General features: G+C 41.5%; 1 protein-coding gene and 1 long non-coding RNA gene across 4 annotated transcripts in view; one reads left to right on the forward strand and one right to left on the reverse strand.

Moving 5' to 3' along the window:
• The first annotated feature begins 1,403 nt into the window (after window positions 1–1,403).
• HECTD2 (HECT domain E3 ubiquitin protein ligase 2) overlaps window positions 1,404–12,527 on the forward strand; it is a 68,131-nt gene continuing 57,007 nt past the window's right edge. For both annotated transcript variants that reach the window (XM_061635472.1, XM_061635473.1), the window contains exons 1-2: window positions 1,404–1,716; window positions 7,693–7,822. In XM_061635472.1, the coding sequence (XP_061491456.1) occupies window positions 1,453–1,716; window positions 7,693–7,822 (394 nt within the window). In that variant the 5' untranslated portion in view covers window positions 1,404–1,452. The remainder of the gene's footprint in view (window positions 1,717–7,692; window positions 7,823–12,527) is intronic.
• LOC133388914 (uncharacterized) overlaps window positions 6,897–12,527 on the reverse strand; it is a 72,065-nt gene continuing 66,434 nt past the window's right edge. For both annotated transcript variants that reach the window (XR_009763976.1, XR_009763977.1), the window contains exon 4: window positions 6,897–7,265. This is a non-coding gene — a long non-coding RNA (uncharacterized LOC133388914). The remainder of the gene's footprint in view (window positions 7,266–12,527) is intronic.

Consider the following 12,527-nt stretch of genomic DNA (forward strand, 5'->3'; position numbering starts at 1 on the left):
TACAGTTCCCAGGATTCTTTGGGGGAAGCCATTTAAATGTATGGTGTGTACACAGCCCCTCTCTTCATGTGGGAAAGGCGGCAATTTCCTACCCAAGTCTTATTTGTTAAAATATTTTGTCCAAAAAAAGGCTTATAGCAATGTATCTATTTTTAGATATGTATACATAACAAAAATACAACTTAGCACCATACACCATCATGACTATTTACTATTCATATTATTATTAATTACTAGGCTAACATAATGCCAAATAATAACGTTCCCTGTCCTTAGGATCTTACAGATCTGTATTTTGACAAAAGGAAACAACTGGGTACAATGAAGGAAAGGAATACAGATGGACAGTAGGCGGTGTTCAGGTCCTTCTCTTTGCCGAGGAACTCCCTCTGCGCATCGAAGCCAGCCCTCTGCATCGCTCCTTCGTGCTAGGCGGGGACCGGAGGAAATTTGCCGGGTGCCACTGCATGCCTGACGTAGAGGCATGCAACGTAGAGCGTTACAAACCAGCTTTTAGAGAATCTCTCTGAATAGCGGCTGCTACGTAGACAGCCGCCGGGTAGTTCTTCTCTACCACTGTGTGTTCCTTGAGGGCACTGCAGCTTTCCCGGACGCTACGGAGTTTTCGTAGCCGCTTGGCCTCTTTGCCTCCCACCGTCCGTCCCTTCTGCAAAATATGCAGGCTATAAACAACATGGCGACTTCTTTTTTTGGCCCCGGGCTGTAGGTGGCGCAGCGGCTCTGCGGGGTGTGGAGAAGAAGCCTGACAGAGCAGCGCAGGTGGGAGGGCGAGAGGAGTCGCTGTAGTCAGACAACTCCGTCTGTGGTTCCTCCCTCGCCGCCAGCTGGTGGGAAATAAATTAGGGACGGGGGGACGCTTTAGGCGACCGCCACGTCTCGCCTCTTTTCCGTGCGGGGGTGTCTGGACTACCGGCGCTGGGATAGCGAGCCGACTGACTGTACATCCGCCGCCGTTGCTGCCTTTGCTTATTCCGGGGGCGGCCTAGAGATGTCGTTGTTGTTCTGAGATTAGCAGAAGGAGCATTTGAGAGACTGAGCCGAGCGGGGAGAACTGGCATCTTTTCGGTGCTTGGCTGTGGGGTTTACAAAGCTGGGGGTGGGGGAGAGAGAAGCAGAAGACGAGCGCCGTGTGAAGCGAGGCCCTGTGGGTCGCGAGTAGGAAGCAACTGCAGGCAGATGCTCTGAGGGACTAAAGAAAGGTTAGGGGTGAGGGTTATCAAAACAGCTTGAGGACTTTGTTTCATCCAGGAGGGGAGAGTAGTAGTGGATGTGAGCTGTGCGTGTCTCTGAGGTAGAGGGGTTGTTTGAGGTAACTGCCCGGGTGGGGTGGGGGAGGGGAAGAGGAGGTGGGGCGCTTTGGGGGGAGGGAGGTGAGAAGGACAGATAGCAGCCCCAATGATGGGTGGCAGGGAGGAGCGCTGTTAGAGAGCAATGTCGCTGCAGAGCCCGCAGCCTTCCGCTGCCACCTCGGATCTCCTCTTGCCCGCCGTCGGCGACAAGCGATTGTTGCTGGGTTGCAACATGAATGAGGAGAGTTTGGATCCCCCGTCGGCGGAGGCGGTGGGATCAGAGCAGGAAAAGGAGGTGGCGGCTGCGGAGGAGGAGAAGGAGGAGGCAAAGGAAGAAGGAAAGAAAAGGGAGAGAGAAAGCGAGAAATTGCCTCCCCATCTGACTGGATCTAGAACAGCTTCTGGGGTATGTATCAGCGCCTGGTTCTTCTAACCGTTTCCGGAAAGGTAGCCGTGTTGGGCTCTTGCAGCATAAACAACAAGAGGCTTGTGGCAGTGCCATAAAGACTAATATTTAAAGCACCTTAAAGACTAACAGACTGAGTATGAGAATGGACCCCTTCATCAGATGCTTTTTAAATTGATGCTGAAAAGCTTTGCCCATTCACAGATGCTTTGCTGAGCACGCAGGGAGATGCTTGGATGAATTGACTTGTCTTCAGTTCCTGTTAAAAAGCAGCTAAAGGCCAAATATTTAATGATGTTAACAGAAAGTAAGGGTATAAAACTCATGGGAGTTTTTCTTACTCTCAGATGTACCGTTATAGATAATATACATGTTGACTGATTTCACTGAAGGAACAGCACCCAGTGATTTACCAACCCGACATAACTGATGCATTTATTGACATAATCTATCAGTAGAGAAAGAGCTGTTATTTAATGGTCCTGCCATTTTTGGCTGCATTCTTGAAACTACTAACCTGGTGAATAGGACAGATTGTATATGCATGGTCTCCAAGATTTCTCATTTGCAACACTAAATTCTAATAGGATACCAATAGACTGCTTAACTTTTTAAAAAATATATAACAACAATCTGTTAGCAATTTGTAACATGTATATACTTTAAATCTCTGTTGTGTTCTTAGTAACAATGTTGTGTGAATAAATGTCAAGGAGTATGTTGTCAAGAACATTTTGGAGGAAAGGGGGCTACAGGGGAAACTCCAGAGAAACTAGTTTGGGGGAATGAATGGATAGAAAATATCATTATTAGGGGAGCAAGGATTTTACTATATGCATTCAGTATAAGTATACTATAGCTGAAAGTTTGAGAAAATGAATTCGGTAGCAGGAAAATTTGAGGGAGGGTTCAATACCTCTTGAAAATCCCTAGAGGGATCTATTGAAGTAGCACATACCATGTCAACAGGACATAATTACGGTATGTATCTGTATTCAGAATGCATTCGTGATTATGATATAACTTTCCTCATCATTTAACATTAGTTTCCTAGCTATAGTTTCTCCCATAGTTCTGATAGCTCAAGCGACTATAAATTATTTTTGTAGAATGCAACTGTAATTTTCCAAAGGCAACAGGAAATCAATGCAAGCAAGGAATAAAGGATTAGAACTATCTGCCTATAAATGAAATAATTGATCAACTTTCTAATGACCCACAAATCTGAGTTAAATTTGCCTTACAAAGATAGATCAATCTGGAATGTTTCCCAAGATCTGTCATGCATTAAATGACATCCAGCCACATTTCCATTCCCATTATCCTGATTATACTACATCACAAAGAGTGAATAAGGCAGCCCATATTATTAGGGCAAGTAAAGCATGATGTACTGCACGTCTGTCAGCATAGCGTAGTGGTTAGAGAGTTGGACTAGGACTTGGGAGACCAGGGTCAAGTCCCCGCTCTGCCGTGAAGCTCTCTGGGTGACCTTGGGTAGTCGCAGTCTCTTAGCCTAACTTATCTCACAGGGTTGTTGTGAGGATAAAATGGGGAGGAAGAGAGCCATGTATGCCACCTTGAACTCCATGAAGGAAAGGTGTGACATAAATGTAATAAATAAATAAATAAAAACTTAAATTTAGCAACAGTAACAGAGAAAGGGGGAAAGAAAAGATAAGTGAAATACTAGAAACTTTTTTTGTGGAAAGAGGAGATTGCTTTGCTGTTATGCACCACTCATTTGTGTTCTTAGAGGACTACATGAGTACTCTCACACTTCAGTGGTACAGTGAGAGGAGTGCACAGCATCTAAAACAGTTCCTTAAAGTGACTAAAACAAATCTTCTAAGATGTATAAAAGGACACATACACGAAGAAGTGGTGTTCATCACAGATGGGCACTGAGCAACCTCATTCTGACCAGGATTTATGATCACAATAGATGCACTAGCTAATAGAACCACATAGTACATTAACAGTATCAAAATATTGTGATATATTGCTGGGAACATGTGACTTCCCTCCAACAGATGCCCTTGAAAGTAGAAAGGCATTTGGATCTTTGCAATAATTTAGTGATAGTGTGTATTTGCCAAATCTAACTGAGCACATGATGATGCTGGTAAAGAGCCTGGTCCAAATATCTGAAGAGGCCAACAGAGTCATCTGAGGAGAATTCAAAAAGCCATCTTCCATATATCCATGGCCCCTGTGCTGGGTGACAATAGCAAATCTCACTCTGCTTCATGCTTTCAGTTTTTCTCCTACTAGAAGAAAGGTCAGTTTGCCATCTGGAGGAAAAAACAGCAGGGGGTGAGAGTCACTAATCAGTCCTTCAGCTATTACTAAGTACCCTGCACCTCCAGTAAACAATTATAGAACATTCACAGCAAACATAGACCATGCTAGGAAATTATAATCATACATATTTGTTGAGATGAAGTCACAATTTAGCACAACTCTTTTGTAAACTCAGATTGAAATTAAGTGCCTAAAAATTGACTGCACCATCCCAAGAGGTCAATACTGAGACCAGATACTTGGGACTATTTCCAGTTGTATACAGTAAAAGTTGTGTGTTAAAACTAAGATAATACTACATGAGGAGAAACAGGAATTTTTGATTGGTTGCTTCAAATCCCTGATTGCCAAACTCTACAAGACAATGGGGAACTAATCAACTTTCCCAGCACTGTGGCCCTTATCTGAATTAGGTCTGTGACTGTATTTATCCTTTAAAAAAATGTCAGAGATCTAATTACAGATATCCTACTGCCTCCCAGGTTAAGATTTGCTGTAGTTGTATCATGTAAGAAGCTAGTCGGAATACCCCGCTATATGGACCTTCACTTTAAGGACACTCCCGAGTATGGACATACTTACAGTAGCACCATTCCCCTGTTTGCATACGCTCGCTTCTCAAGAATGGACACTTAACCTTTGGTTGTGGCCTGTTCTTTCGGTGCATGGGGTGGTGGAAAGAGACGCGATCGCGATCAGCTGGGAGGCGCAGCAGAGGCTTTAGCACGGGGCTTTGAGGCTCTACGTGAAGGAGAGGTGGCACAGTGGCGGCACAAGTGAAAACAGGGTAGTGCTTCACTTTAAGTACATTTTCGGTTGACGTACTCGCTCTGGACCCACTGCGTACGTTAATGCGGGGTATTCCTGTATTAGGCATAAGGGCAGGTATATTTCTTTTAAAAAGACTTTTACATTAATTAAAAAGCTGGCTTACTCACTTAATAATAAAGTCACCATTGATTATTGTGTTTTATAAATGGTCAGAAAGATAATCTGTAACGTAAGGAAGGCCAGCAAATCTATTTTAGTAGAAGAATAGCAAATGTACATCTCTCTTTATCTGAATGGGTTGGGTGGAGTTAGCAAAAGAGGAAGTCAGAAAAATGTGTTAAAATTATAAATACGTTACAGAAATGCTTAATTGTATCTAGGGAGAATAACAGATGGAGGTACAGGAACACAATTATATTTTGGTAACATACGTCAACACTTATAAAACATTTCAAAATGAGAAAAGAAGAAAGCTATTGAACTGGACCTCATTTAGCCCAAAGGATTATTTTAGTGTTCTTAACAAGAATTTCTGCCTTAATTGTTTCATGTGCAGTGTGACAATCACTCACACTGTAGATCTTTGAATTAATAGACAGGACTGTATGTAACCTGATTCTGTGGAAGCACAGAAAAGTGTGGACTGTGGTCAGGAGTAAAGAATCAGCAGCTTGAGAATATGTTTTCATTTTTTAAAAGAAAGTTTAAAGCCTTTATGGTTACAAAGATATGTGGAGAACTGGAGTGTAGAGATTTGCCTGTCCCATGACTAATAAAACCAAGATAAATTATGCAGAATAGGAATTTGTTCAATTTGCAAAATGTATAAGGTGAGAATTTAGGTTTTCAGAATTTGGATTGCTGGGACGCAGAATTTCCACTTTTTATTTTAGTGGAAAACTTCTGTTTTAAACTGTATTTTGCAAATGCTTTGGTAGCAGAAGATAACATGGAGAAATACAAACTCACCATTTCCTTATTCTTTACTTCCTTCTTTCTGTGGCTGTATCCACATGCTCTATTTTTCTCGATCTTCTGGTGGCCCCTGCCTGTTCTCTCCTAAATGGGCTCTCCGACACTGGAGGCATTCAAGAGGCAGCTGGACAGCCATCTGTCAGGAATGCTTTGATTTGGATTCCTGCATTGAGCAGAGGGTTGGACTTGATGGTCTTATAGGCCCCTTCCAACTCTACTATTCTATGATTCTATGATATCTGATATAGCAACTTCAGCTGCACCTTGGGTCAAGCTGCTTGTAGCACATGGATAGCTTTCATAGGTGTATTAAAAGTGTATTGTGTATTCTATATGTGCCCCACTCCCACACGCTTCAGCTTTCCACATTGTTTTGTTTAACTGAGAGGCACTGAATTAAGAGTACAGGGAAATGCCATTTGGAGTGCCCTAAACCATCTTTAGCATGTGGAACACAAATCTCTTTTTGTACTATAGGAATCCTTCTGTCATTAGTACATGCAAATCCAGCCTGCTAATACTGTTTAGATAGCTCTTAATTTGTGATAAAATCAAATTAGTGAGTATTACATTATAATTTGTACAAGTATTTTTCCCCCAAGGTTTAGTTTCTTCTACCTCAGAACAGCTACCTGGAGTGCATTACATCCCTGTCTGTCATACTTCATAACTGTACTAATTGTCTGTCCTAATGTTTACGTAGTTGCATACAGCAAATGGTGTGGTTGTGTTCTGTTCAGAATCTTTGCTGGCAAAGGAATTAAAGAATATTCTCAGCACACCATAGGACGAATTACAGTTCCTAACCTTTTATTTCTCAGCTAATTGTCAACCATGGAAAACATTAGTCATTGGTTATTTGATTAGACAGTGATTTAATGTTGGCAGCAAAAAACCCACATAAAATTATTGACCCCATGGGAATACTTCAATATACCATTTTCAACTCTTAATTTTTTTCCTTATCACTCCATGTTAAAACATGAGATATTTGTGGTCTGAGTTTTATGCCAAAATATCATATGTTAAAATATACGATATTATAAGAATGAATTTTCTTTATTAAACCATGAAAAAATTTCATCTTTTATCTTTTTATTACTTTTATTAAAGGAAGTTTGTTACAATTTTAGAAAACAAACAGTACAAAGATTTGTTCTTGGGAAATACAGCTTCAATACTGAACAAAATGGTTATGGTTAGAGTAAACCATGCAAATTTTATAGTCCCTTTCTGGGAAGACCATATCAAGGGTAAAAGAGTTTTTCAGCAAAGTTTAGACAGTGGCTTGGAATATTTTTGCAAGTGATGTTAATCTGGGCTCATGTAGTTCTTGTGGTTTCCACTTCTAGTTGTCCTTGAGGAAGGGAGTTCTACTCCAAGTCCAGGGGTTCTTCCATAGGTAGTTACAGATACTCTCTTGCAGATCTAGTCTTTAGATAATCCTTAATGGCTTTGTTTCCTCATGTTGCTTGAGATCTTCCTGTAGATTTTCTCATCTGCATGCAAAAAGAAGCACTGTATATGGTGAACTCTTGTATGGGATACATGCCTGTATATACCATTTAAGGTATAATCTTGGAGGTCACTGATTCATAGGGTCGCCATAAATCGTAGTCGACTTGGAGGCACATAACAACAGCAACTAGAGAAAATTATGTGTAGGCTATCTAACAACAACCTCATGTGTTATGTTTTTTGTGTATATGCACTAAAATAATATATGATAGACAAACTTATTTTGAAAGACAGGTACATGAATGTGCACATGTGCCTTAGGAGCTAAGATTAGCCACAGTTTACTGACATATGCTTAAATATTTAAAATAGTATTTGTCTCCCATAATGTTTGAATTAGTCCTAAGTTCCATTCACATCAATGAAACATATATGTCGCAGCATTGTATTATTTTTTCCTAAATGCAGGGGTTGGAGAGGGGACCCAAAAATGATATTTCACCTTTCAGCAGTTTCATTTCGACTATCAGCCAGAAGCAAGATGATCCTGGAAGTGGAAGTTCACCTACACAGTTCGTTATAGCAGATATAAAAAATGGTAAGAGAACAAAGGCTTCATTTATTTAGTCATTTGTGACTGCAGGAGGTACTTGGTGCACTATTGTTAGTAGCCGATTTTGTTTTTTGTTTGTGTTGTGACATTGCCTTGTGTGCTTGCTAGTAGAACTATCTTTGTTTAAAGTACTGTGTAGTCATAATAAATGACACAGCACAGTAAGAACTAACACTCTAACAAACACAAGTTATAGCAGATAAATAAGTCAGTAGGGAGTTGTAGGATGAAGTAACTACAAAGAGATTTAGCATAGACTGTGTGCAATTTGCACATGCAGTAAGCTAAAAAGTGGCAATAATAATAGCCTGCCACATGCATAGCTATTTTTAAATGGCAGGATTTTTTTTCTATTGGCACTATAGAAGAAATGGGACTGTCAAAAGGAGTTGAGTAAACATAGATTGCATGCTTTGAAAGGCCTCTCTTTAAAAAAGTGTTTGAGAATAGTCAGGGTTGAGTCTGCCATCACAGGCAGAAAAGACCCTTAAATTAAATATCGGAATATTTATTGATTAAAATATTTTAAATATTGATTATATTTAAAATATTGATTTAAAATATTTAGGCCACATATTTCATAAAAGTATATCAAGGCGGCATTACAAAATACAAAAACATAAGTGAAAACCAATAAAAATAATAGTTAAAAACAATAATAAAAGCATCCATAAGTATTGCAATGGTTGGAAAAGAAAAGTCATATTAAAAGGTCTGTTTAAACAGTCAAGTTTTCAGGAGACATTTGAAAGAAAGAAGGGATGGTTCCTGCCAAAGCTCTATTGGTAGGAAGTTCCACAGGGCAGGGCCTGCCACACTAACGGCTCGGTCCCTGGTGGAGGCCAATCGAACCTCAGAGGTGTGAGGAACCAGTTAGTGCCCCATCAGAAGATCTCAGTGATCGAGATGGAACATAGGGAATCAGGGCGATCCTTAAGGTATTTTGGGCCCAAGGTCCTTAATTCACAAAACCCTAAATACCTTAAGTGCCTTGAACTTGGCCTGGTAGCAAATAGGCAACCAGTGCAGCTCTTTCAGCAGCAGGGTAACATGTTGCCAGTAATCTGCTCTTGTGAGCAGTCTAGCAGCTGCATTCTGCACTAGTTGCAGCTTCCAGATGAGACACAAGGGCAGCCCCACATAAAGCACGCTACAGTAATCAAGTCTTGAGGTTACCAATGCAAGGACTGCTCTGGTCAGGCTATCATAGCCCAGGAAAGGTCACAGTTGGTGTACCAGCAAAGCTGGCAGAAAGCACTCCTAGCCACAGAGCACACCTGAGCCTCTAGTGACAAAGATGGATCAAGGCGTACCCTCAAATTGCACACCTGGATGGAGTGCAACCCTCTCTCCCTGACATGAGAACCACCCACCCATAAGGCCTCCATCTTTCCAGGATTCAGTGTACTGATGGCATTTTGCTCCAAAGCTTCTGAGGATTGCTCCCAATGGCTTCATGTAGATGTTGAAAAGTACTGGGGACAAGATAGTACCCTGTGGTACTATCCATAGTGCAAACACCAGGGGAGCCAGGCAGTACTCACCCAATATTACTTTCTGGAGATTGTCTGTAGGTATGAACAGAAACATTGCAGCACAGTGCCACCAATGCCCATCCCACAGAGCCGGTCCAGAAAGATACCATGGTCAGTAGTATCGAAAGCCACTGAGAGACTGAGCAGGGTTGCACTCCCTCTATCTTTCTCTCTATAAAGGCCATCCATCAGGGCAACCAAGGCTGATTCAGTCCCAAATCCAGGCCTGAACCCAGAATGAAATGGATCCAGAAAATCAGTCTCATCCAGGAATGTCTGCTGCTGTTCCTCCACAACCGTCTTAATCATTTTTCCCAGGAAGGGAGTATTTGCAACTGGGTGATAGTTGTTGCAATCCATTGGGTCTAGGGCTGTTTTCTTTTAAGGTGGCAGACACCACCCCCTCACACAAAGAGGCATTTGCCACTCCCCAGACCCACCTGGTCAGCCCTCCTTGTCTCGATTTCTATAGCCATGATGGGCAGGAATTTATTATTTATTTATTTATTTATGAGATTTGTTAGACGCCCATCTGGCAGAGGTTAATCTGCCACTCTAGGCGACTTACAACCAAACACAAGTACATTCCATATAGACATAATCAAAATCCTAAAAATTAGAGATTAAAAATTAAAAGCTTTAACTATAAATTTCTACAAAACACTGTCTATGATTGGATATTAGTAATGGTAAGAAATGTCTGAAAGAGAAAGGGAAATAGAACAAAATCACATCACCATCTTTTCACAAATCAGTTACAAACACAGAATACAACAGGATAATAAATTAAAGGGTATAAACTGTAATGCTAACATCTGTATCCTCAAATACTTCATCAAGCATTGTTGAAACTTTACTCCAATTCAGGCGGTCAAGTCCACACCCAATCTTCGGCATAGAAATACAAGTTACAGCATTATTAAGGCAATGGATTTTCATAGCTTCCAAGCTCTTCTGTAGATTGTCATAGGTAGGCTTATGAAAGTATTTGTTCTTTGTAATCAGATAGTACACATATGGATTCTCTCTCTTCCGAACAGCCACATCCCCAGTCTTCTTTTTTCGTCTTTCTTATCGGTTTATTCTTATCAGAATCGAGAAGGCATGTAGTTGGATGCATTCCTGCAAGCATCCTGTCCATGTCATCAGGACTTATAAACTGAAAGTGATCCCACAAAGTCAGAAGTCATAGCATTGGACACCTCAGCTGGAACTGTAGCCAAAATGGTGGCATCTAAAGTACTGTGGAGTCAAATGACTTTATCCTCAAAATGATGAGCCAAATGGTCACAGCAGGCTTCCGTCACCTCCAGAGAATAGACAAAAGAGATGGGCATTTTTTGCAGTTCTGTAGTATGGCTATTTAGGTTGTATCTAACTAATGCTCAGAGTAGACCTACTGAAATCAATGAAATTAAGTTAGTCATGAGTCCAGTTGAGGTGCCCAATGCAATGTCTGATCCAGTGTTATGGGACCATTTACAGTTGATGCTATAACAGTAGGACAATCCCTGTAGCTCCAGTGCCAACCCTGTAGGGTAGCCTAATAAACCTGTCCTAGTCCTTTCTGTCTGCTGCCACCACCCACTTATGGGATACCTAGGGCTAGGGCATGGGATTCCCACTATCTTACCATGGTCTGTTTGAGAGTAGGGGAACAGCCAGCTGAATTCTGAGTCTCCTACTTGGCAACTTCAGCCCATTTCCCCTCCGCTCTCAGAGGCACTATAACCAGTAATATAGCAATAAGCAGCCTAGCCACATTGGATACTAACCAGCCCTTGAGTGTGTTCAGAAATCCAGTTCAGTCCAGAAATCCAATTAAGCCATTTCTTTGAAGGAGTATGGGTAGAAAGGAAGGGAAGGACAGCAAGTATGTGGCTCAAAATTGAAATAAAACACTACACCAGTATATTGATCTAACTAATATTTCATATTCCAAATTAACATTGCAAAGCTTACTCTTAACAGTCACATTTAGCACAGGCAACTTCATGCATCAGGTGCAGGGTTGGGGGGCAGGGTTCAAGAGGGAAAAATGCTGTATGGCCACAGCCCATTTTTAAGGGCTCATGACTCACATTAGGCTTAAATGACATCTGGCTAATCAGAGTTTGGGTCACATTCCTAGGAGGCTCAGGGAGATGGTAAATACCTCCTGGGGGCAGGGTAGACACCTTCTGGGAGCAGGGAAAGATGGTTATCGCAATTATCTCCTTGCTAGACTTGATTTAAGCAGGAATGTTTTTTTTTAAAGAAGGGATTCCCTTATTAAGGAGCCATGATGGAAGGCAAGAGCGGATTTTGTCACAGATGCGGCCTGATTATGTGGACAGGATACCTTCAGCAATGCATCCAAGTATTTGCCCTCTGGATCCCTGCCCTTTTTGGCTGGTTAAAGCTAGCTGGAGTGGGATGTCTGGGTGGGTGCTGGGTGTTGTGAACATATCATTGCATGATGTGGAGGTGCCAGCTGCCCTTAGAGGCATTGGTGGAACCATTCTTTAAAAAACCCACCCTGGACCCACTGGCAATGGCAACTACTGGCCAGTTGCCGGTACGTGGAGAATGTGGTGGAGAGGGTGGTAGCAGAGCAACTGCAAGTGTTGCTGGATGACACTGATTATCTGGATCCACTTCAGTCTGGGTTTAAGACTGGTTTCAGGATTGAATCTGTCTTGGTCACTATGATAGATGACATGTATTAGGAGAAGAATGGGGAATGCGACCCTGTTACTGTTACTCAATCTCTCAGTGGCTTTTGACACCATTATTATTATTATTATTATTATTATTATTATTATTTATACCCCGCCTTTCGGCCAAAGGCCTTCAAGGCGGCTTACGAGAAAAATAAACACAGATATAAAAATACAATAATATACAATATAAACAATACAATATACAAAAATTAAATTAAATAGAAACATTATCATTATTGATCATTGGTATCCTCCTGGATTGACTGTGTGCATTGGGTATGGGAGGCACAGTGCTACAGTGGTTCCATTTGTTCCTGCATGGTCGAGTCTAGAGAGTAGCCTCCGAGGAGTGCTCTTCGACTCCCTGGCTCCTGTGCTGTGGGGTTCTGCAGGGCACTGTTTTGTCTCCTAATGGTCATTAGGAGTTTTCAAGCATATTGCCATTTCCATAAC

The sequence above is a fragment of the Rhineura floridana genome, chromosome 7 (assembly GCF_030035675.1).
Source record: "Rhineura floridana isolate rRhiFlo1 chromosome 7, rRhiFlo1.hap2, whole genome shotgun sequence".
In the NCBI taxonomy this organism is placed as follows: Eukaryota; Metazoa; Chordata; class Lepidosauria; order Squamata; family Rhineuridae; genus Rhineura; species Rhineura floridana.